Here is a 23,476-nt window from a genome sequence, read left to right as displayed (position 1 = left end):
TATCACCAATGGCTACTGAGCCCTTGAAGTGGAGCTGGTGAGACTGAGGAGCTGAATTTCTAGTAACATTTAATTTTATTGTGTAGCTTCTGGCTTCCTTTGGACTTGCTTTGACCCATAGTAGACAAAACTACTTCCTTGGGTTGCTGTGGACACTGTATTCCTTTGAAGAACGGGGCCACCAGCCACCATGTTCCTAAGTAAAAGACATGCTCTGTCAGCAAGGAAGGTGTAGATCCTAGGAAGGTAAGTAATATTATTTCAGTTTTTTTTGCAGTATTGGTTTATTAAGATTTCCTATTTCTTGGACCAAGTTTTTTCATGTTTAGTATGTTAGGAAATTGGTTCACATAGTTTTTTAAATTTAGTAAAATAAAACCATTCTTAATATCCTCTTGTACTTGTTATTGTTAAATCCCTCGTGCATCTACTGTTTTTGCTTTTTAAATCAACTGCATTAAGGCATAATTTATATATAGTGAAATTTAGTGTTAAGTGTACAAACTGATGAGTTCTGACAAGCGTCTGATACACAATCATGTAAGCATTGACATAGGCTATTTTTGTTGTCACAAAATCTTTACTCCTGCTTCTGTGCTATCAGTCACCTCCTCCCATGATGTGCTTTCTACCGCTTAGGTTTTTGCTTTTTCTGGATTTTCATGTTAATGGAATTATACTGGATGTAGTCTTTGATGTCTAGCCTTTCTTCACTTTTCACAGTGCTTTAAAAATTCACCCTGTAATGTTGTGTGCATCAGTAGTTTGTTTCTTTTTATCATGGGATACTGTTCCCATTGTATGAATATGATACAATTTGCTTATCTCTTCACCATTTGATAAACAGTTGCTCCTAGTTTTCAGCTCATTTAATTTTTTTGGAAACTGACAAACTTCCAGAGCAACTCAGCTGTGTTGGAATGTTTGCGAGTTCAGTTCTGGTTGCTACGCACCCACAATCTTTTAAATTGTAACTATTCTAGTGCATAAATTGAGGTATCTTGTTGTGATTTGTGGGTTGCTTCATGTTGCCTTACTGATAATGCTGAAGATACTTTTATGTGCTTATTTGCTACGTATAAATCATTTTTGCTAAAGTGTTCAAACTTGCCCATTTTTAAAATAAGGTCATCTTACTGTTGATTCATGTATTTTACAATATGTGTTTTACAATAAAGTCCACAGAAATAACTGTTTCTAATATTATTTCTTCTCATCTGTGGCTTGCCTTATTTCCATAACAGTATCTTATGAGAAGCCAAATTATTTAATTGTAGTGAAATTTATTATTTTCTTATATTACATTATTATCTTACAGTCTGTTTTTGTGTCCTGTTTAAAATTTTTTGTCTTTTTTTTTTTTGGCCTAATGAACATGACTTAAATTTTTATTTTTTTCCTGGAAGTTTTATAGTTTTAGCATTATATTTTAGTTTATAACCTATTTTAAGTTAATTCTTACATGTTTTGAGATAAAGGCCAAGGTTCTTTTTAATTTTTTGTATATGACTACCACTTATAGACAGGGATATAGGTTCCCCATCGGCTGCCTTTGACCTTCCTTTTAAATCAGTTGACTATACCTGTGTGGCTTTGTTATCATTTTATTTTGTTCCATTGATCTGTATGCCTGTGTTTACACTGTTTTCACAGTGTTCTGATTACTGATGACGTAAACCTTGAAATCAGTGTAATTCATTCAACTTTATTCTTTCCCAAAATTTTCTTTGACTCTTCTAGATTCCAGCCATTTCAGTGTAAATTGTAGAACCAAGGAAACTTGTTGACATTTTGAATGTGATTACTTTGACTTAATAGATTGATACTGAAGAACTGATATCTTGATATTTTGAGTGAACACTATGAACATAGCACAATACACAATATAGCTCAGTGATTATACTGCTATACTATTTCTTGTGTTCATATTTGCTTGAAAGTTTTTAGAATAAAATTCAAGATTATGTTTAATAAAATTTTGTTTAAATTCAATAAAAATTTTAAAAGTCAATTTAAATACAAGAAAAATCGGTGATATTTACACACATTTTTTATTTATGCTTTTTATTCTTAAGATGCAGATTTCCATCTACTCTCATACTCATTCTGAGAACTTCTTATAACATTGCTTATAGTATAGCCTGCAGCTGTAAATTCTTTTGGCTTTTGTCTTGTTTTTCATCTTCATTCTGGTGAGATATTTTGCTGGACTTAGCATTCTAGACTAAGAGAAATGCATAGGCCAGAGAGCTAAGGCTAATCCGAAGGGAGATTATTGCTTTTGAGTAATTGAATTATGCTGTAACTTGCTGCAGGGTCCTTATGTTTGCCTTGATTGGGTTTCACTGAGCTTCTGGGTTTTCCAGATTGATAGTTGCTATTGAATTTGGAAATTTTTCATGCCTGATTTATTTTTTTCAAATATTATTTCTTACCCTCTCCCCCTTTTCCTGCTAAGATTCCAATTTCATGCATGTTAGACTGCTTAACATTTTCCAGTATGTCTCTGATGTTCTGTCTGTTGTTTTTCCTGTTATGTTAGCCTGAGTCTTTTGAAAAATTTTTCTTGTCATGGTTCTTTCCTCTCCACACCCCTCCCAACCCCCCATGTCTGGTGATTTTTCTGTTTGTTGCCAGACCATTGGCCTCTTGAGTTCCTCCCTTCCCCTTCTGCTCCCAAAAACTCTCTTTGAGATGAGCTGTGAGAAGCGCCACCAGCCATCCTGGTTCACCTGGACTGCGAGCTTTCCCAGAATTCAACACTTTTCAGCACTTAAATGAGAAAAGTCCTGGGCAAAACAGGAAGAGTTTGTTGAGCCCATAGTAGAATTCCTTCATTTGTTTGACTTCTCTCAGGGGTTAACAGTTGCTCTGTAGTTACACCTATTCTGCTATTGAATAGTGGCCTACTATTTTCTCTTTCACATTTCAGTAATATAGTTTGGTTTTCTAAAACTGCTCAACATCCTAAGCAGGAGTCATTAGTTCCTGCTTCTGTGTGGTGAAAACAGTATGTTATCTCCCTAAGGATGTGATGATTTTAATAGATAGGAGTGGGAGTTGGTAAGGGCAGGGAAGTATAGTCAGACTCCTCTGCCTCCTCAGTTTGTTACCGAGAAACCAAAACTCAGTTGCTTACCTGTTTTGTATTACAGTCCATGATTTGATTTATACTTATTCTGTATCCTCCCCTAAAATACGAAACGGTGCTGACTACTTAGTGTAGACTCAGCAAATACCTGATTGGATTTTATTTAAAAATAGAGTTATTCAGAATATTTCTTAAAGCACTTGAAGCCAAATTTTATTTTTTACCCTTTTGCCTTGCAGGCTACTAGGCTGAAATAGATACCAACCACCATGAAGACTTCCTTATTTAATTCCTATGAGTTTGTATTTCATGAGGGAATGGCATAGTTTAGAGCTACATTCAGACCTGTTTCCTCTTTTGAGATGGCCAAGCTCTCTTTTCTTTAAACCTTTTTCTTTTATTCTTTCACTCCCCTTCTTCCCCCTCATTGCCATCAATACTTTATTTCTTGCCCAGCTGTCTCTCTTATTCTTTTTATCTGATCCATAAAAAGAAATATATATCTGTATTTTCATTTTCCCCCTTGAAAAAAAAAGATTTTTAGGTGTTTATAAGCTATGTAATACTTAAGTGACTTTTTTTTTTAGTGCTTTGGGATTATAAAACAAAACTGAAATTCTGTAGCAACTATATGAGTTTAAATATTACTAACATTCCAATAATCATTTCCATGCTATATGAGAATTTTACCTTCTTATCGTATTGCTTATCAAATATATTTTAAGAATTTACTTTATACAAAAGATCATCTTAGATTTATCCACTAGAAACCAGTAAAATCATTAGAATTTGTTACGTGAGATTATGTGTTCCTTAGGCGTATCTAATTTAATACAAAAATTACCCACTGCTTTTTTGTTTTTGGTACCAAGGATCAAACTCGGGTTACCCACTGCTTTTTATGAATTCCTCCAAGGATTTTTGTATTGTGTGTATAGACTATGACTTTTTGATGAATTTCTCATCTAGAAGTTTTTACATACTGAAATCTTCACTTGGTGTGCCTACTCTTTCATTTGTCTTTTAGAATTCACATCTGTCATACAAGAAAACGTGAAAATGAGCAGCCGACGGAAACGGGCCCCTCCAGTGAAGGTAGATGAGGAAAAGCAGCAGCAGCTCCGTTGGAACATGCACGAGGACCGGAGGAACGAGCCTCTTGCCTTGACTGATGATGAGCAGCCCTGCACAGGTGCTGACTGCTCTCCTCAGTGCGTCCAGGAGGACGATAGTCTGCAGGACGAAGTGGCTCACAGAGATAAGAAGAGGTGCTCTGAGGCTGTGAGCTTCTCAACAGCAACCAAGAAAGAAGAGACTGTTGGTGATTTTCTCTCTTTGTCTGTAAAGTTGAACATTGTGATTTTTCCCTGTCACTCTGATAGTTCTTGGAAAGCATTTCTGGGAGAACTAATTCTTCAGCTTCTTCCTGAGCAGAGTTTAGATGATAATTTTTCTGAGAAGAGTTTTACCTTGATGAGTTCAGAGTCAAGCAATCAGTTCCTGATATATGTTCATTCTGAATGTGAGGATGTGGAGAAACAAGAAAAGGGACTGAAAGAATCAGTCAACATTTGTGACAAGGGCATTCGAGTGGAATCATCTTTCAGTGGTGAAATGCTAGAAGACTTGGGGTGGCTGCAAAAGAAGAAAAGAATAAAACTTTACCAAAGACCAGAAGGAAGGCACGTTATCAAGGTACTCAGTTTCTGCACTCTTGTAGGGTTCTGCTGTATTGGCAGCTCACTTTGAAGTTAACTTGGAAGACCTGAAAAGCCAGTGACTTGTTTTGGTCCTCATCATCTCTTTCCTCTTACTGTAACAATCATGTTCTATTTCCTGGTTTGCCTTTTCCAGGGCTTCATCTACTAGAGTTCTAGAACAGTAGCATATGAATACGATTCTTTCCTGACTACAGAACTAAGGATAAGCTTTCTAATCCAGCACACAAGTCACTCTTTTGATAGGTCCTTAAGCCTCATCCTTTTGATTTTGTTCCAGAAACTATAGTTGATGTTTCTTACAGACACCCTGCTGTCATTCTACATATTTGCACTTGCTCTCACAGTTCCCTCTGCCTGGATTATTGCCTGGAAACTCTTGTGCATTCTTTAATGTTCCATTCAGAGCTTACTTCATGCATGGAGTTCTTTTCTTAAGTCTTATGGGTGGTGGTAGGTGCCCTTTCTCCAGAATACCTATTACCTAATGGATATTTTGATTTTTGCTTTTGCCACTTGTAGTTCATTTTAGATATTTCAACCTTGCTAGAATATGAAATCTTTTATATTCATAGCCCAGTAAATTGCCTGATATATGAATAGATTTTCAGTAAGTGAATAGATAAATCACTTTAGGCTTTGCCATCTTTAGCTACTAGCCATATAATTTTATCCAGATCATTTAAATGCTCTAATTTCAGCTTTTTTTTTCTGTATGAACGGTAAATAATACCCATTCTTTTTTCTGTATGGAATTTGTTAAAAATCAGGTGAGGTAATGTAAATAAATGTACTTCATAAAGCTTAAGGTGCTTTCATGATAAAACTTTAAAGAAAAGTATTTCAAATTGTTAATTTGTCTTTGTTTAAATGAAAATTGTTTCTTATATATTTCTCACATTAAAAATAATTGCATCAGTAGTCCTATATTTTGAGAATTGAGTGAGGAAAGGAGAAAATTTAGAACCATTAGAATGCCATTAATTCTTCCCTGGGCAGTGAATCAACATGGCCAAGCAATTCCCTGTCTTCTCTGATTGTGAATGCCAAAATTGTGGCACAGTGGTACCAAGTATGTAAGAATTCATGGCTTCTGTGTCTGTGTTCTATCCGTTTCCAAAACCCTGCAAGCCAAGTCTTGATGTATTCCATTTTTTCTGATCTTGATTTTTATAAATATTTAAACATTTATTGCTGCATAGTAAACTATCCCTGAGTAAACACAAGGCAAGTACCAATAATAAAATACAAATTTTGTCACTCATATCTTTGTAATGCTGGTGGATTCTTGTTCTTTACTGCAAGAATATGAGAATCTCAGTGATTAGGGAGTCAGGCCCAGAAAGTCTGCAAGGTGCTGTGAACTTGTGAGGCAGCCAGTAAGAAACAGATTTGTCCTCGCATGGTGGCGATCACCTGCAATCCCAGTACTCAGGAGGCTGAGGCAGGAGGATCACCGCAAGTTTGAGGCCAGCCTGGGTTACACAGTGAATTAAAGAAATGGAGATTTGGCCTGTGCTTTGCTTCCAGGCTTGGGCCCTGGACACCTTGTTGGGCCTGGGGCCATCAGGATGCCTGCACCCCTCTGGCTCTTCCTCTTGGTCTCTGGCCCCTGGTCTCCTTGGAGCCCCTAATCCCAGGATGTCCTCACTGTCAGCACACCCCTGGCCACTCCTGACAGGGGCCAGTGGGCGCCAGGGGACATCGGGAGGGATTGGGGCTGGGGAAGATGCTGAGTGCCATGCACGCCGGGCCCTGGGACAAAGCTCCATGGAAACCTCAATCATGGGTCCAGAGATATGGGGCAGCACTAGGGCGCCCTGTACCCCTTCCCACTCTGGGCTTCGCTCCTCTTTGGCTGTCCATGGTAGTTGTCATTTCCTTGACAATAAACCAGGGTCTTCAAGGAAGGCACCTTCCTGCGAGCTGTGGGCTGGCTGCTCCCCAAATGGCTGGGCCCCATCAGTGGGGCATGGACACCCCCAACCAAAGTTGGTAATCAGAGGTTCCTGAGCCAGGCGTGGTGGTGCACACCTGTCATCCCAGCACTTGGGAGGCTGAGGCAGGAGGATCACCATTCCAGGACAGCCGGGGCTACAAAGAGAGGAAATGAAAAAAACTACTATTTACTGTCCACTGTTAGAAACTTTTAAAATTATATTACGTAGGGTGAATGGGGATATGTGGATTAAAATAAAAGTTATATTTCCGAGTTAATTTAATTCCTAAATATCAGTGCCAGTATTCTTTCAGTTGCAAAATTTCATACTGCATTGTTTCACTAGAGTCACAATACTACACATTAATCAAGGTCTGTTTTCCTACATATTTTAGTTTTTGACCCAGTAATAAAGATTCCCAAATCTAACTGTGTGTAAGAATCCTAGCATATGCATTGGAATCTTCCAGGGAAGTCTGCATTTTTAACAAACTTAATTAATCATTTCATGCTCATCAGATTCAGGAATCAGTGATTTCACTGGATAGAATTGGTGTTCTTTCATTTCCTAACTGGAACTGAACTTGGTTTGGTTCCAGTTAGTGATGTATTTTTTTCCAGTAACTTGAATGGTACATCACACATAGTAGGTACTTATATTTGTGGAATGAATTTTCTATTGAAAGTGAAAACGTATGAGGAGATCTCGTAGGTATGTATCTAGTTTATGGGTACAAATACTGTAAAATAGTGTCAATAAACAATGTTTTTTTCTTATGTTCTCATTAAGAATAGTATATTTCAAGTAAAATTACCTTTATGTTGATAATTCTTTGTAGGTTGGAATTTATGTTCTGGAAGATGGCCTAGCAAAACTGGACTCTTTCAGTGATGCAAGTTCAAGAATGAAAAAGTTCAATCAACTCATGAAGAAGGTGATGGAAAAGTTATATAATTTTATTATTCCAGGTAATTTTTAAAGTACACTTTAAAATTTCTGTTACTTTAGAGTTGGGGATTTATCCTTCAACACCTACACATAGCAACAAGAAAAACAGATAATAAGAATGATAAAACTTAAATGACTTACATAAAATGATTGTATGTATGGCAGAGTTTTACTGATCTGAAATGTTCTCATTGATATATTTCTTTACTGTATTTGCTTAACTGGGCTTAACTGATAGTAAGCATTCAAGAAGGATTTGCAGTCAGTGAGGAAGTCAAAAGGCAGAGTCTGAATGGGGCTGAGCTGGTGGGATTTTTTTGTTTTTCCTGTGCAGAATTTTGTCACGCCAAAGACCCTGGAGTGGCCTTTGTCCCACCTCTCCATTGCAGTCTGATCTCAGCAGCCTTACTCCACGAAAACCAAGTGACTGTGTTCTGTTTCTTGGCAAGAGGTTGCATCCTTGGTCAAGACTGCAGTTTCAGAGTTGTCTGCCGCTGGCGGCCAAGGGACAGTGCAGGTGACCCCTTGACAGGCAGCTCAAATTGCAAATTATACTTGGGGCATTAACAGGTCAGCATTATTTCAGGTGTATAATATAGGTCATTTTTGTACTGCAGTATTTTATAAATCAGTTTCTAGACACTACCCATTGAGTTTATTCTGTAGTACTTTTTTTCAAAGCTTCATATTCCTAATAATAGTGAATTATTTTTCAAGTTAAAAAGAAAAATCTTTGATTTCAAAATTAATAAGAATGCTTTCAAGTACATCTAGAGTTTCTAAAATTTGTAAGAATTCCATTATTTTGCCTTTTCAAAATAACATAATTTGAATTCTTAAAAACATTTCTAAGAAAAATTTCAGAGTTACATATTACTAGATTACATAGCTTATAATGACATGAATAATTGTACATTAATGATATATTATGAAGAAATACATATTAATTGTAAATCTTTGAAAATCCTACATGGCATTTTTTTAATTGACTAAAGGAATAAGTTGTGTGTTTTTTCTTTGATCTCTCAGTTCTAGAACATACTAAACATGTCCTATACAATTCTGAAAGCAATTCAGAAAGTAGTGATATACTTCTTCAACATGAAGAATGATGCTTTTAATGAGAAATCACCTCATTTGTTCAGGGTTTTCATTTTTATTTTTTTCGTGTACTCATGAAAAGGGCAGTTGTGCTACCAAATGGATCTGATATTCTTTCATGTTTACATTAATAGTTTAAGCACTTGAAGCCAGGCATGTGGGGCACGCCTGTAATCCCAGCGCTGGGAAGGCTGGGACAGGAGGAATGCTTGAGTTCAAGGCCAGCCTGGGCTACACAGTGAATTCAAGGCCAGCCTGAACCATATAACAAGACCCTGTCTCAAAACAAAAAAAGCTTAAGCACTCGATTCCTAATTAGTTTCTCTTGCTGCCAATACCTTGTCCTGTATTTTAGAGGAAGAAATATAATGGGAATCTTTGTCTTAATAGACATAAAAAAATTATAAATGCATATGGACTTTCTACATTCAGATATAAACATAAAATAAGTGCTTTATAAAGTGGAAAAGGTATTCTCATTCAGTTTCTCAGATAGTTATTAAATACCAACAGTGTCACTGTCTCTGAGTCTCTAACAACAGAAAACTGCCTTTGCTCTCAATGGGGAAGGGACAGGTCATATGAATGACTCTAATACCAGATAGATTTCAGTGTTCTGTCATATCCAGAGTATAAGAGTATTGTGTAAACGTGGAAGAAAAACTTAATTCCAGCCAAGGAGGGCCAAAGAAAATGACATAAAAAGAGTCAACTGGAAGGAGGTCATAAATTTGTTGAGGGTTTTCATTTGTATTTTTTCATGTAAGCATAAGTCTTCCAGAGGGCAGTTGTGCCCACCATTTGAACTGTCTTGAAGAATGGATGGGGAGATTTTTGATCAGTGAAGATTTTGATACGCAAAACACGTTGAGCAAGACCTGCAGATTTGGGTGGGGGGAATGCGCCTTTACAGAGTAAGAATTGCTTGTGATTTTAAAAGGTGGATCAGGCTGTAAATCCACTGCTGTTGGCCATACAGATGTATTGGGAGATGATGAGGAAGACTCAGATAGTGAGCCGGAGGGACAGGACATTGATGAGCTCTATCACTTTGTGAAGCAAACACATCAGCAGGAAACACAGTCTGTCCCCGTGGATGTGCAGCATCCTGCGCTGATGCCCGTGCTGAGACCCTACCAGAGAGAGGCTGTCAACTGGATGCTACAGCAAGAGCATTTCAGAAGCGCTCCTACTGATGGCAAGTATAAGATGTTTAAAGATTATACATGAGCGATGGAGTGAGGAGGAAAATAACCATTTTAAAAAGCATATTAAAAAGATAGGCTAGGATGGGTATTACTATGAACAAATGTATTTTTCTTCTCTTTTTTTGCAGTACTGGGTACTGAATCCAGGGCCTTACATGTACTAGGCAAGTGCTTTGCCACTGATCTGTACTGTCAACCCTGAATAAAAGTATTTTCTAAGAACTCCTTCAAAATTGAAATCTAGAAAAATCAATTAATGACTTATCTCATTCATAAAAGTTTGGGCTGGCTTTTTCTTCCAAAATAAATGCAGCTTTGAATTTTTGAAAACCATGATATTTGTTGATGTGACTTACAACTAAGAATTATTTTCAGAACTCAAGTAAATGAGAATCTTTGTAGTCATTGGCAGAAAACACTGCACAATTTCATTATTAATTTAACAATACAAAATTTATAAAAGAAGGAGACTTACTTCCTGGATTTACATTTTTTGTTGCTCCACAAAATAAATAGTAATTAAATGTTATCTAGTCAGTAATTTTATGAAAGTTTTAGATTTATGAGTCACCTTTCTTTCTTTTTCGTTTTCTGTTTTTGTGGGGTGTTGGTTGGTTGGTTTGTTTGGGAGATTTTTTGAGATAGGGTCTCACTATGTAGTTCAGGCTGGCCTTGAACTCACTTGGTAGTCCAGGTTGGCCTCAAACTCACAGAGATCCTCCAGCCTCAGCTTCCTGAGTGCTGGCATAGGTGTGCGCCACTACACCTGGCAGTCATTTCTTTAAAGGGATAGACACAGGTGACATTTTTTACATGACTCTAGGAAGTTAAAGTGTTCACTATTTTTCAGTTCTCTTGTATAGAATTATTTTGGTCAGTAACAAATAGCTATTGCTTATTTCTCCCAAGTTTTCCAGTTTATATGTTTTTATCCAACAAATTTCATTTTTTTAAACTCTTCATTTTGGACAGTAAATGTCAGTTCCTAGCCAATATTATTTCTTTTTACTCCTAACCCCATACTCTGACTTATTTTGAAGTAAATCCTATACACATTAATATTTCAGTTTATTTCTTGAAAGATAAGAGTTCTTTTAAATAAGGGATATGTGTGTGTGTGTGTGTGTGTGTGTATATATCAGATTTTTAAAGCCCAAACATATTGTTGAGTATCAACAAATCTGTCTCCTTCCAAACTCCATTCATTCCCTTCTTCAGTTTTTCCCTCCCTCTCTTCTCTGCCCTCTCTCCTCCCTCCCTTTCTCTTTCTCTCACTCTCACATACACACACACACACACACACACACACACACACACACAGACTTCTAATCTGAAACCAGAGAACAATCAGACAGAGTTGGTTGCTGTTGGTTGTTTCATAACCCATAAGTTTTATCTCCCATCTCTCACTCTATTTTCCCTTTTAGTTATTTGTTAAATTCCTGGTTCTATGAAGTTTCTCACAGACCATATTATTTTTCTCTGAAATAAAGTATTTTTCTTCAGTTAAATAATTTTATAAAAAGTTAACAGTAAAAGGCACTGACCTGATCTTAAGGCCACAGATTAAACCCATCTATACACTTGTGTGGCCAACAACCTAATGAAGATAGAGAGCTAGACTGCATCCAAAGTTGCCAGTAGCCACGTATGACTCCTGAGTGTTGAAATATGACTGTCCAAATTGAGATTTACTATGAGTTTAAAATACACATCAGATTTCAAATAATATCCCAAAAAAGAAAGAATGTAAAATATCTTAACAATTTTATATTGATTACATATTGAAACAGTATTTTGTTCATACTGGGATAAGTAACATATCCTTACAAAATTAATTTCACCTGATTCTTATTTGTATTACTATAACTATAAATTAAAAGTTAAATACACATATGTGCCTCCCATTATATTTCTATCAGATACTGCTGGTATAAAATATTTCCATAACCCCTGACAGACCTCTTGTGGCCCAGTCAATTCTCTTACTTCAGATCCCTTCAGGAAGCAACAACCACTGCACCACTGTTTTGCCTGTATCTTGAATGACATCATAATATATGAATACTTTAAAGGAAAGATTTGTTTCTTTCAACAAACTGTTTCAGAGATATATCCATCCTGTGTGTGTCAGTAATTCATTCTTTTTTGTCCCCAGACTACATTTTGTTGATTAAATCCCCGAGTGCCATTTAACATTTCTTCTGCCCTTATAGTTATAAATTTAAACTTTTCATCTTTTTAATTTTTTTTATAAACAGTACGTATTTGTGTTCCTGTTTCATCTTTTAATTCCTTATAAAAGCAACCAAAAAATTGGCATTTCACTGCTGAGTAAAGACACATGCCCTACTTGGTACAGTGGTTGGTTTCAGGAAGCTAAAATATGAAAGGGAAAGATAGTGGAAGAGTGTAGTTGAAACAAACTCAGTACTTCAATAGTATAGTTTCAGATTTGCTTTCCTCAGTTAAGTAATCCTTTCCTCCCACTTTATAACCCACATAAGAAGTCAGATATGTTTTGGGGAAATGTATTAGCCTGTTAGCAATGTCTGTTGAGTTATTTTAAAACTTCATGCAACTTCTTGACTGATTTATAAAAGATAAGCTAATTTCCTTTATCAGTAGGAGTTACCTATGTATATTAATTTTCTTTTCCTGTTAACCACCTGCAATTTGCTGCCCTTTTCTTTTTTGGTCTTACAACTTGCTTATATAGATTTGTGCCTAAAGCAAAGGAAGCTGAAGAATAATATTAGAAGAAAACAACTGGAGGGGTCCTTACCCTTCTACGCATGTTTTTCATATAAGTTTTCTCAAGAATATGGGTGTCTGAATTGATATTTCAGGGTATCCTAACTGTTCACTTATTTTTAAACTTAATCTGATTATCTGAAAGAAAGGAAAACAAACAAAAACTTATGGTTATATTTTTCCTTAGAAAGTTCCCTGCACTTCTTGTGGCGAGAGATTATTACACCTGAGGGTTTGAAACTGTACTATAATCCATATACAGGCTGGTAAGGCAAAATTTTATTTATTTGCTTGATTTAAAAAATAAACGCAATAATAAGCTGTATGAAATTATAACATACATCCTTAGTTTCAGTAATATTTCAAGAAAGTCTTATTAGAGATTTTTTTTTTAAAGCTAGAATGCATTGCTAACATTTGTCACTTTAGTAAATGAATACTTCATAATAGACATAAGATGTTTAGTCATCTAGATTCAAACAAGAGATTTTTATTCTAAGTAGAAATGTTACCTTTTTTATTACTAGGTTGTTTTTACACTTTTCGTTGAATTTGTCAATTTATGCTATAAAAAGTTTTAGGAATCATTGATAAATATAATTAGTGAATGATAGTTATTCCCCTTTATGCTTTACTCACAGATTCATAAAGATCATAGAACCCAGATATATTTCCTTTTAATTATAGATGAAAAAATTAATGAATATTTATCAGTACCACTTTCGTTTCTGCAGACTTAGCTCAGCTTGTACAGTTTTTTTATTATGGTTCTTATATTTATGATCTAGGGATTTTAATTGTTTCACCCTAAGGAATACTTCGAATAAACAGGCATTTCTTCCTTTCTTCCAATATTCTCTTGGAGTTCAAATTAAGAAGAGTATTTTTTACTTACACTCCTGTGATGTACTGTGCTTGTTTTTCACTCAGCATCACCCGTGAGCACCCACATTCTGGACCACAGTTGCTTGGTGGAATCCTAGCAGATGAGATGGGTCTTGGAAAGACAGTGGAGGTTTTGGCGCTCATTCTGACACATACTCGACAAGATGTCAAACAAGACACTCTCACTCTTCCTGAGGTAGGAGGAGTTCTGTATTGCTCGGCAAAGCAGGGGACATACGTTCTCAAAAGGCATCATATGGTGAACATTTGCTTGGTGCACACGTTGACACTTTGTTCAGTGTGGCTAATGATTAGCTACACTATATTAGCATTGCTTAACTTCAGTGGGCACAGAGAACGGGCTGTGGGTGAACCTACAAGGTTTTCTCATGATGTTGGCCAACTAGGAAGAGGGTATGCAGCCACCTACAAGCGTCCCACTAGTTGGCAGAGAAACCCCTGTATGAAAGTACTGTTGACTCCTCAGAGGTTTTGTCACTTCAACAACACATCATTTAGCACTAAATATTTTTAAGAACTCTTTAAAAAATAATACAAATCTCAGATATGTAAATCTTCTACTCTAGTAATTAGAACTTTGTTGTAGAATAGGTAACTTAGCAAATAGATTGTTAGATGAGACAGATTCTTAAGGCCTTTGCCTGAAATATATAATTGTGCTTAAAAATACAAAGTTTACGCCACCTGCCTTGCAGGCACTAGGACCCGAGTTCGATCCCCGGTACCAAAAAAACAAAGTTTAGTGTTAACTCCAAAATCCTCACTGAGGCAAATACAAGCTGATGGCTTGTATTTTGCAGTAATGAAATCTGAGACCAATACATTAAATCCTGCTGAAATGAGACCAGTAGTTAAGAAAGAGCGTAGCTGTAATTAATCTCATTTAGTGATGATCAGGCTCAAAGCATCAGTGAACTATGATCTGTTAATAGGTCAGGTTTCCAAAATTAGTCTTTGAGATTTGAGTAGGTATCTAGTCAGATTTCTCATTGCTGGGACACAATACTGAACACCCACAACTCAAAGGAGGAGGTTTAATTTGACTCATGATTTCAGGGAACACCATCCATCCAAGGCAGGAACATGATGGTGGAAAGGTATAAGGAAGCAAAGTCACTTAGTTCATGGTTTCATAGAAGCCAAAAGAGAAGGAAGGAGCCCAAAACTAGATCACACCCTTCCGGGTCACACCCCAGTGACCCACGCCTTCTGACTAGGGCACACATAAATGATCAGTGGATGAATCCACTAAGTATCATGCCCCCATGGTCCAATCACCTTCCAAAAGCCCACCTCTGAATGCATGATACATTTGGTAGACATGTTAGATCTAAACCATAACAGTAGGAACAGAAAAAAAATCTTTCTTTTGTAGAAAAGTGACTTTAACTATCAATAACTTCCTTCTCTACTCATTACATATTTTAATTCCAAGTTGTTATCTTCAGTATCTTTTTAAGAATGCCTTAAAAATTAATTTCAGATAGTCTTCACTTAATTTTTAAGTAATATAATATGCATAAATTTAAAAAACTCTACTTGTAAGCTTGGAAATTAAAAAAAAAAGGTTTGTGTATATGAATAGTATACGTAACCCTTTCTTTTAAAATTGTTTACTGCTTTATTTCCTTCATGGAAAGAGTGTTAACTTGAATAAACCATTCTGAGTACTAAAAGCAAATGTGTGACTACTGAATGTTGTTTATGTATCAGGGGAAAGAGGTGAGCTATTTCATCCCGTCCCATTGTTTCAGAGGGTCAGTTAAGGACACGGAAAGTCAGAATATGGGATTAGAACCAAAAGAAAAAGTTCAGTGCCCCCGTAAGTATCTCTTAAAAATATCTTCCTACGATGATCTTTGTTTTAGTTCTTGCAATCCTGATACCTTGTCATTGTTATAAATGTTTTCACATTCGTCTGTACATGGGAAAAATGGATCTAGTTACAATTCATAATGTGCTGGAGTTCTTGTTCAGTATGTTTTTCAAATTTCTTTAGCTTACAATTTTAACCTGGTTTTGTTTATCCTATAGTATAACTACATAAAATTTCATTAGTGATGAATATTTCCCTTACACAATGAGACCATATAGAAGATTGGATAACTAGGGGTGTTTTCTTTCATAATTGTGATAGATTATTGTTTTGTAAGACCAACATTAACCTGAATAATTCTTCCTGAAATGATTTCTATTGTAGTGATTTGTTTAATATGTTGAAATAAATTTTTATTATATATTCCTTAAAATGATGCTGTATCACAGTAAATTTAACATTATTCTTAACTTTCTCCACACTGCGGATTAACTGAGTTGTGTTTCCATTTTATTTTAATTATTTTGACTGAGTTAAGATATCTTTTTGCATTTAGCTACACGTGTGATGATCCTGACAGCTGTAAAAGAAATGAATGGGAAAAAAGGAGTTTCTATCCTTTCCATCTATAAGTATGTCAGTTCTATATATAGATACGACGTTCAACGAAACAGGAGTCTTCTGAAACGGATGCTGAAATGTTTAATTTTTGAAGGTCTTGTGAAACAGATCAAAGGTCATGGTTTCTCAGGGACCTTTACATTGGGGAAGAATTACAAGGAGGAGGATATATGCGATAAAACAAAAAAGCAGGTACTTGAGCATTTATTAAGTACTTACACCTGTACGTCATGCCTAACGGAATAAGTTGACAGATCCCACCTTGCCACTGAAGGTCTTACAGTCTGAAGATTAAAAAACAAACTATAACCATTCCTCATTTATCGAGCAAGTCTCATTCCTGCTACTAGGTTATTAAATGAATTGGTCACTAAATGAGGAATTGTACATAGCATGTACATTACAATATTCAGAGCAAAGAAACGGCCAAAGGAGACTCCAGCTTGATTTGCATAACTTATATGCAGTACTGTAATGTATAATAAAGCTATGGTACTGTACAGTATAGTCCAATCAGCAAAAATTATAGTACTGCACTGTAGCAGCCACCATGAGGCTACACTGCTGCTTGTGTTCCTGTGTCGTAAATCAAAATGTGGGTCGTAAGTCAGAGTGGCGGGTTACAGGTCTGAACAGTGCGCCTCAGCATAAGTCCAAATAGTCATTAACCATATAGGTCATTAAATGAGGAATATCTGTAGTTAGAAAAAGCACTTATACCTATGACTTCTGTTTTCTAGTTTCTGACTATGAACTTTAGAAGACTAGAATCTTTATTTTGGTTACCACTAAGCCTAAATAAGGGTGTTTGGCGCATAACAAGTATTCAGTTAGATGCACTGTAAAATTAGTTGTTAAGCATATTATAGAGTTTAACCTCTACTTTTGTCATTGCTGCTGTCGTTAGTTAAAAACTTCATTCCACACTAAAATTTGTGAATTTAAGTTCAGAAATATAACTATGTTGAAATAAGTTAATTAAATAATTGTTTTTTCATAGGCAGTAGGAAGTCCAAGGAAATTTCAGAAAGAACCCAGAAAATCAGGGAATAAGGACACAGATTCTGAATACTTGCCATCAAATACCTCCGACGATGATGATGACCCTTACTATTATTATTATAAGGCCAGGAAAAATCGTAGTAAACTGAAGAAAAAGCCTGTGCCATCCACAGAAAAAGGGAAAAGTCAGCCTGACACCGTTGCTGACATACAAGGTCACTGTCCAGCCGCAAGTGAGTCTGGAATTACTGATGTTGCCATGTCTGAAAGTACATGTGTCTATGAAGTCAAGCAAGAGCAAGAAGCTAAGGACCATTGTGAATCTCTAAACCCTGCCAGGAATGAGGGGCCACATTCTAACGTCCTGAGTCCCTATGATAATGCTGATTATCGCTTTGAGTGCATATGTGGTGAATTTGACCAGATAGACCGTAAGCCCCGCGTTCAATGCCTGAACTGCCACCTGTGGCAGCATGCAAAGTGTGTGAACTATAAAGAGGAAAACCTGAAAATTAAGCCTTTTTACTGCCCCCACTGCCTTGTGGCAATGGAGCCAGTGTCAACAAGAGCAACTCTGATCATCTCGCCAAGCTCCATCTGCCACCAGTGGGTGGACGAGATCAACCGGCATGTGAAGTCCTCATCTCTTCGAGTCTTGGTAAGGCCTCTTGGGCTCAGAGGGATAGCAAAATGCACATTTTTGTTTCCTCATGACAGTTTTTATAATCTTGGTTGCTTTATTATTTCATTCCAGAAGTTAACTTATTAACATGATATTAATATTAAATATTAATGTTAAATCACAGGCAGAAGAGGAAATTAAAAGTAAGAAATAGAACAGTAGACTGTATTCTTCCCTAGCTTCTGAATTTTAGAAGTTAGAGCACTTAGAATGTGAATATGTGAAAGCTTTTTTAAAAATTATTGATAACTTAAATGTAAAAGCTAGTAGAAGCATTTATGCTTTGAGAGAAAAATATATTCCCAAGGCAACATTGTGAAATTGCAGCTGTCTGCCTGATCTATCTATCACCTTTTAGCTCCAAAATTGTCCTCTGAAGTCTCAGTAACCTCTTTGGTAAAATAAAAATTTACTCATTCAGCACGTTTATTGAGCACCTATTATGTGCCAAGAACTATGTTAAGTTCTGAATGAAATAGTATCTTGACATAGATTTGTTATGAAGTTAAACAATTTGGTAAAGTCCTGGCACATAGTGATGGTCCATTAGGGTTATTGTTTGCTACCATTAGTACCTTTTGCTATCTTCGTTATTCCTTCTTTCCGTGCAAGTATTATTGTAGGTTTTTTATATTTCAGCCACTATCGTAGGCTAGGAGAATACAGTAATAAGTAAAGCATACTTTTTCTCATTGAGGAGCTGTGTTCCGTGAGGGTTGGTGAGCTTAGAAGTCTCAACGTCTTTATTTTTGAGCAAGTCAGTTGATGTTCCTTTATGTGTGGGATAGGAATCATTGAGCGACTACAGTACTGTTGAAATTTAAAGACAGTGCTTACCACCATGTTTGAAATGCAAATGGTATTTCATGAATATAGTTCCTACTGTTCTGTTTTTCATATCAGTGTGCTCTCACATAGCTATCGATTCCTTCGTACACCTGTCCTCTTCCTATTCTCCACTATGAGAACTCTAATTCTGGAAGGTATACCTGACATTTTAGCTCCTCTGAATTCTCCTTTTCAGCCACACAGTTGGTCTTTCCACTGTGCTGTTACATTTACTTTTGTTACAGTTCCTTCCATATTTCTCATCTAGACAGGTAGGATATCTGCCTTGTAGCATGTATAATCCTAAGCACGTGGAAAGGGCTCAGGGTTTAAATAAATGAATATTTCATTTGTCTTTGATGAACTCTTTTACAATAACTGCATTGGTGCTGATTATTTCCTAGGTATATCAAGGAGTAAAGAAAGATGGCTTTTTACAACCTCACTTCTTAGCAGAACAAGATATAGTTATCATCACCTATGATGTCCTTCGTTCAGAACTGAACTACGTGGATATCCCACATAGCAATAGTGAGGATGGGCGTCGCCTACGGAACCAGAAGCGATACATGGCCATTCCCAGCCCCCTGGTGGCTGTGGAGTGGTGGAGGATCTGCCTCGATGAAGCCCAGATGGTTGAATGTCCTGCAGTGAAAGTGAGGGTCCCTGCAAGAATCCTTCGGGGGCTGGGGAAGAATGAGAAAGGGTTTAGGGTAAACTGAATAGTTTAATAGTTAAAGTGTAGTTCACCTACAATACTGATAGTAGTCGAAAGTTTGCTATTAAATGCTCTGTATTTCATTTGCTCTTGTGCAATGAACTATGCCACCCTTTGGGATTGTTTTCACACCCTGTGCCTGATTGCTCTGTGGACACTGTTCGTATATATTTGGATGTCAGTTTATGGGTGATACAAATCAAAATAAACTGTATTTAGGAAATTTTTTAATAATTTATGCTGACTAGAAGCTCAGCATGTGGGCTCTAATAACTTTGAGCCAGAGTTGACTCTTATAGTTTAATCTTTCCCAGAGAGATCAGATGGTTACAGAAAATGCTTCTTCAGAGAACAGAATTTTATCTCAGCTTTTATCATGTATCTTTCTCTGGTCTTCTTCAAACAATCTGAATTGAATTTATGCATCATATCTATTGCTCCAGAGGTTTACATCTGGAGTGTGAAGTGTATAGGTGACTTAACAGTTATTTAGCGGCGTTTTCCATTCTCTACATGTGTAAACTTCCCGTCCTTTTCAGGGTGGCACATGGCAGCCTCCCACCTAAGAGAACCACTGCCCATTGACTAGTACATTCGACATCTGTGTGATAACTGTTAGATAAGAGCAGGTGCATCTCACCTGAAGTACAGCTTTCGCGGGCGATTCTATGAGTAAATGTATGCCTGATGTCCACATTCTTCATGTGACTCTTTTTCCTTTTGTTTGTGCTTTGTATTCCTCTCTTATAGGCTGCAGAAATGGCCCTGCGTTTGAGTGGGATTAATCGGTGGTGCATCAGCGGCACTCCAGTACAGAGAGGCCTGGAGGGTAATGTCCAGTGTCCACACATACTGCAGTGACTCACAAGCTTGCTGTTTCTGAGGAAAAATATCATTGTTTTTCGGCTTTTAAATCCTTATACAGATGAACATGTATTTACACTTCACTCCTAAGTTTCCAGCATTTATCTTTTTAAATGGAACTTGAGTGATTGTTCTATTTTTTGATATAAGAACAGATGTGAAGTGAGCGGCCCCACTGCCTCAGGGCGAACAGTTACTTTACCTGCCTACACAAGATGCACAGGGGTCTGAAGTGATCTTAGATTTCCAGCCTGATAGGTAGAGAACAAGACCTTAGTCAAGAAAGAAGGACAGAAGGAAGAAACAAGGGAGGGGAAAGAGAATTCCAGCTGACTGTGTCTGTTAAAACAGAGACCATATTTTCATTGTCTGAATCTAGAGTGAGATCATAATTTTCCTAATTCTGAAAGTTAGAAAATAGTAATAGCTTTATAATGTCCCACCATATGTATAGTGTCACACCATTCCTTTTCTAGTCTTTTTCTCTCCACACATACATTTTGATAGGAAAGACCCTGCATTTTTAAAATCTTTAGGCAAGTTGTAAACATTTAAAACTATAAGTAAATGTTTTATACAAATCTCCTGAAAAGCTGTCATTAAAATGTAGCTAAATTCTAAACTTTAGATATACTTTCATCTTCAAAATTTACCTTTCTGAAAATTGAAGTTTTCATATTACCTTTGATTTGAACAGGATAATTTATTATGGGCCAAAATAAAAATATCAGCCTTTATTACTGCAACCTGAGTGGTTATTTTTAGAGGAAAAATATTTCCTAGGGAAATTATAAGTGCATATTTCAATATTGACATAACTTTTGCAAAGATAATAGAAAGTCCCCATAAACCCTGTACCTGGTTTCTCTTTCTGGTGCTCTTACCATCCAGAGAGGCTGAGACAGTCTGCAAAGGCGTGTGCTTGGCTTCTTTTAAAAATTCACATAATCTGATGTTAAATAAAGAGGCTTTATTATAGAATATCAGCCTCATTAAAAGGTCTGCTTTCACCTTTGGTAACTGCAAAAAGCATACAGTAGATATTAGGTATTAGATCTTATTCAGCTCAAAAGTCAGCTGAAAGGGTACGGTAAAAAAAGTAAAATGACTATTAAAGTTATTTTCTCTCACTGTAATGTTGAAAGCATATGAGCAAAATAGGTTATTCTGATGATATATGATGTTGGCAGGTGCTTTGATTACTTGTTACCATTCAATAAACTCTTGAGTAATTTTTTAAAACACAGCTTTTGAGCTGTTTCAGCTTTATCGAGGTATAAATGACATATAATAAAACTAAGTATTTAAAATGCGAAATTTGAAAAGTTTTGGCGTATGTGTATGCCTATGAATCTACTTCCACAATAAGATAATTATGCCCAAGAGTCTCTTCATCCCGTAAGTTACTTTAAAAGCAGCTTTGCCAAGCTTTTTGGAACTTTGTCTTTTCTCTTTCTCTGATATCTGTGTATATTCTCACCACTGTATCTGGTGTTTTCCTAGTTACAGTGACAACATTAGTTTGCCCATGACTTTCTATGCTGCATTTGGAAATTTAAGTTTCATTTACTTTCTTTGTTCTTCAACCAGAGTTTCTTGACCTTGGCATTTTGGGCCTGGTAATTCTCCTTTGCACTGGATAATTCTTTTTGGATGGGGACTGTCCTGTGATACGGGGTGTTGAGGCACTGGCACTAAATGCTGGCAACAGTCCTGTAATTCTGACACCTACAAATGTCTGCCAGGTGTCCCTTGGAGAGAAAATTACACCCTTCCACTTCCACCCCAGTTCAGAAACATTGTGCTAGCCTGATGGAGATAAGTCATATTGGCCAGGAGTTGAGCAAGGAAATGAGAGTAGAGTGTTTTCAGTCCATAATTTGCTAGGCCTTTAGTGTGGGCCTAAAGGCAGGCTGCAATCCTGGATGAGAAAGATGCCACCTTCCCCTGCCCACCTGTGTCTAATATACTTGTTGTTTGTGCAAAACTTTGGGACTTTCTAAACCTGAGTTCTCATCTTGGCTTATTAGTTCTATGTTTGTAAACAAATTGCTTACATATTCATATCTTTATTTTCCTTATTTTAAAAGAAGGACATTTTAAAGATCAATTATAAAAAAGTATATAAAGTATTTGCCACAGTATCCAGCAGGTGTTAAGTATTTAATGACTGATAGCTGCTTCCACTTTTTTGTTTTTATTTTCCACTTATGCAGTCATTTATTTATTTCACTTTCTTAGAAAGTGTTGACTTTAAATAACTTAAGTTCTCTGTATGTATCTTTCATTTAGTGTTTGTGAAGTATCACAGTGAGCAAAAATAGACAAAGTCCCTGAAGTTACTGAGTTTACAGTTTAAATGGGAAAAAATAAATAAAATATATATATAGTGCTTACAAAAAATATTAAATAGAACCTAGATAATTATCACAAATGAGAAAAATATAAAATTCTAACTAAATCAGATTTCCTAAAAAGGTATCACATGATAGGAAGGAAGAGGGAAGTGACAACTGAGTTGAAATCTGAGACATTAACGTGAGGTAAAGAGCTGAGGGAAGAACTCTCCCTTACAAAGGAACAAAGCATGTGAAAGTCACATGGCAGGAAACCATGAGTATCAGTGTGGTTAGAGGAGAGAAAGCTGAGGAAAACATGCATTTTAAGAAAAATAGGAGCTACTGAAAGGATTTAACGCAGTGGTGTGGGGTCATTTTGTGGTTAGGTTTTATTTCACATATCACTCTAGTTGCAGTATGGAGAATGGCATAAAAGAGGAGCATCATGGACATTACCATATCAGCGGTTGGCTGTGAGAAGTACTCTTGGGAAGTGATGCTGGTACTTTGAGTTTGGACAGTAGTTGTCCTAGAGCAACGGTAGGGAGCCTGTTGCATGCATGGCGCAACAGGCACACAGAGCCTTCTGTGTCAGCCCACAAGCCAAGTCACCCCAGCCACGGTTTGACCTATTATCAGCATCATACAACAGCAAAGATCACAGTAATTGTGTAAAAGCACGCCAAATGCAAACTTTTACCATTCAGTATAAAGCTGGTGATATCATTGAAAACTCTGCTGTTGTGTTTTTCTTTTAATACAAAAGATATTAATGTATGAGTTACTTTTTCTAAACTAAAACCTATTCAGGTTTAATAGCAGCATTGGAACTTTGCAATAAGTTGATTTTGGGTTGCAGTTTGGGGACTCATCACTGTCCTAGAGAAATAAAAAAAAGTGGATACGGAAAATGAACCAGTCTTGGTGGCAGATCAGAAAA

General features: G+C 36.5%; 1 protein-coding gene across 10 annotated transcripts in view; it reads left to right on the top strand.

The window, feature by feature from the left end:
• Positions 1-23,476, top strand: part of Shprh (SNF2 histone linker PHD RING helicase) — an 83,385-nt gene that overhangs the window by 4,546 nt on the left and 55,363 nt on the right. For 4 of the 10 annotated variants that reach the window (XM_021259272.2, XM_021259273.2, XM_021259274.2 and 1 more), the window contains exons 2-12: positions 87-246; positions 4,119-4,786; positions 7,588-7,717; positions 9,739-9,996; positions 12,948-13,026; positions 13,691-13,841; positions 15,380-15,488; positions 16,039-16,295; positions 17,104-17,763; positions 19,020-19,271; positions 20,084-20,162. In XM_021259272.2, the coding sequence (XP_021114931.1) occupies positions 4,151-4,786; positions 7,588-7,717; positions 9,739-9,996; positions 12,948-13,026; positions 13,691-13,841; positions 15,380-15,488; positions 16,039-16,295; positions 17,104-17,763; positions 19,020-19,271; positions 20,084-20,162 (2,611 nt within the window). In that variant the 5' untranslated portion in view covers positions 87-246; positions 4,119-4,150. Of the gene's footprint in view, positions 1-86; positions 247-4,118; positions 4,787-7,587; positions 7,718-9,738; positions 9,997-12,947; positions 13,027-13,690; positions 13,842-15,379; positions 15,489-16,038; positions 16,296-17,103; positions 17,764-19,019; positions 19,272-20,083; positions 20,163-23,476 lie in introns of those variants that run through there. The other 6 variants (XM_004846013.4, XM_087190081.1, XM_087190083.1 and 3 more) reach the window with 4 other exon arrangements.

This window comes from Heterocephalus glaber, unplaced genomic scaffold (assembly GCF_053883595.1).
Source record: "Heterocephalus glaber isolate CG9 unplaced genomic scaffold, H.glaber_assembly_v1.0 deba00001550, whole genome shotgun sequence".
In the NCBI taxonomy this organism is placed as follows: domain Eukaryota; kingdom Metazoa; phylum Chordata; class Mammalia; order Rodentia; family Bathyergidae; genus Heterocephalus; species Heterocephalus glaber.
This window is presented reverse-complemented; position numbering and strand designations above follow the sequence as displayed.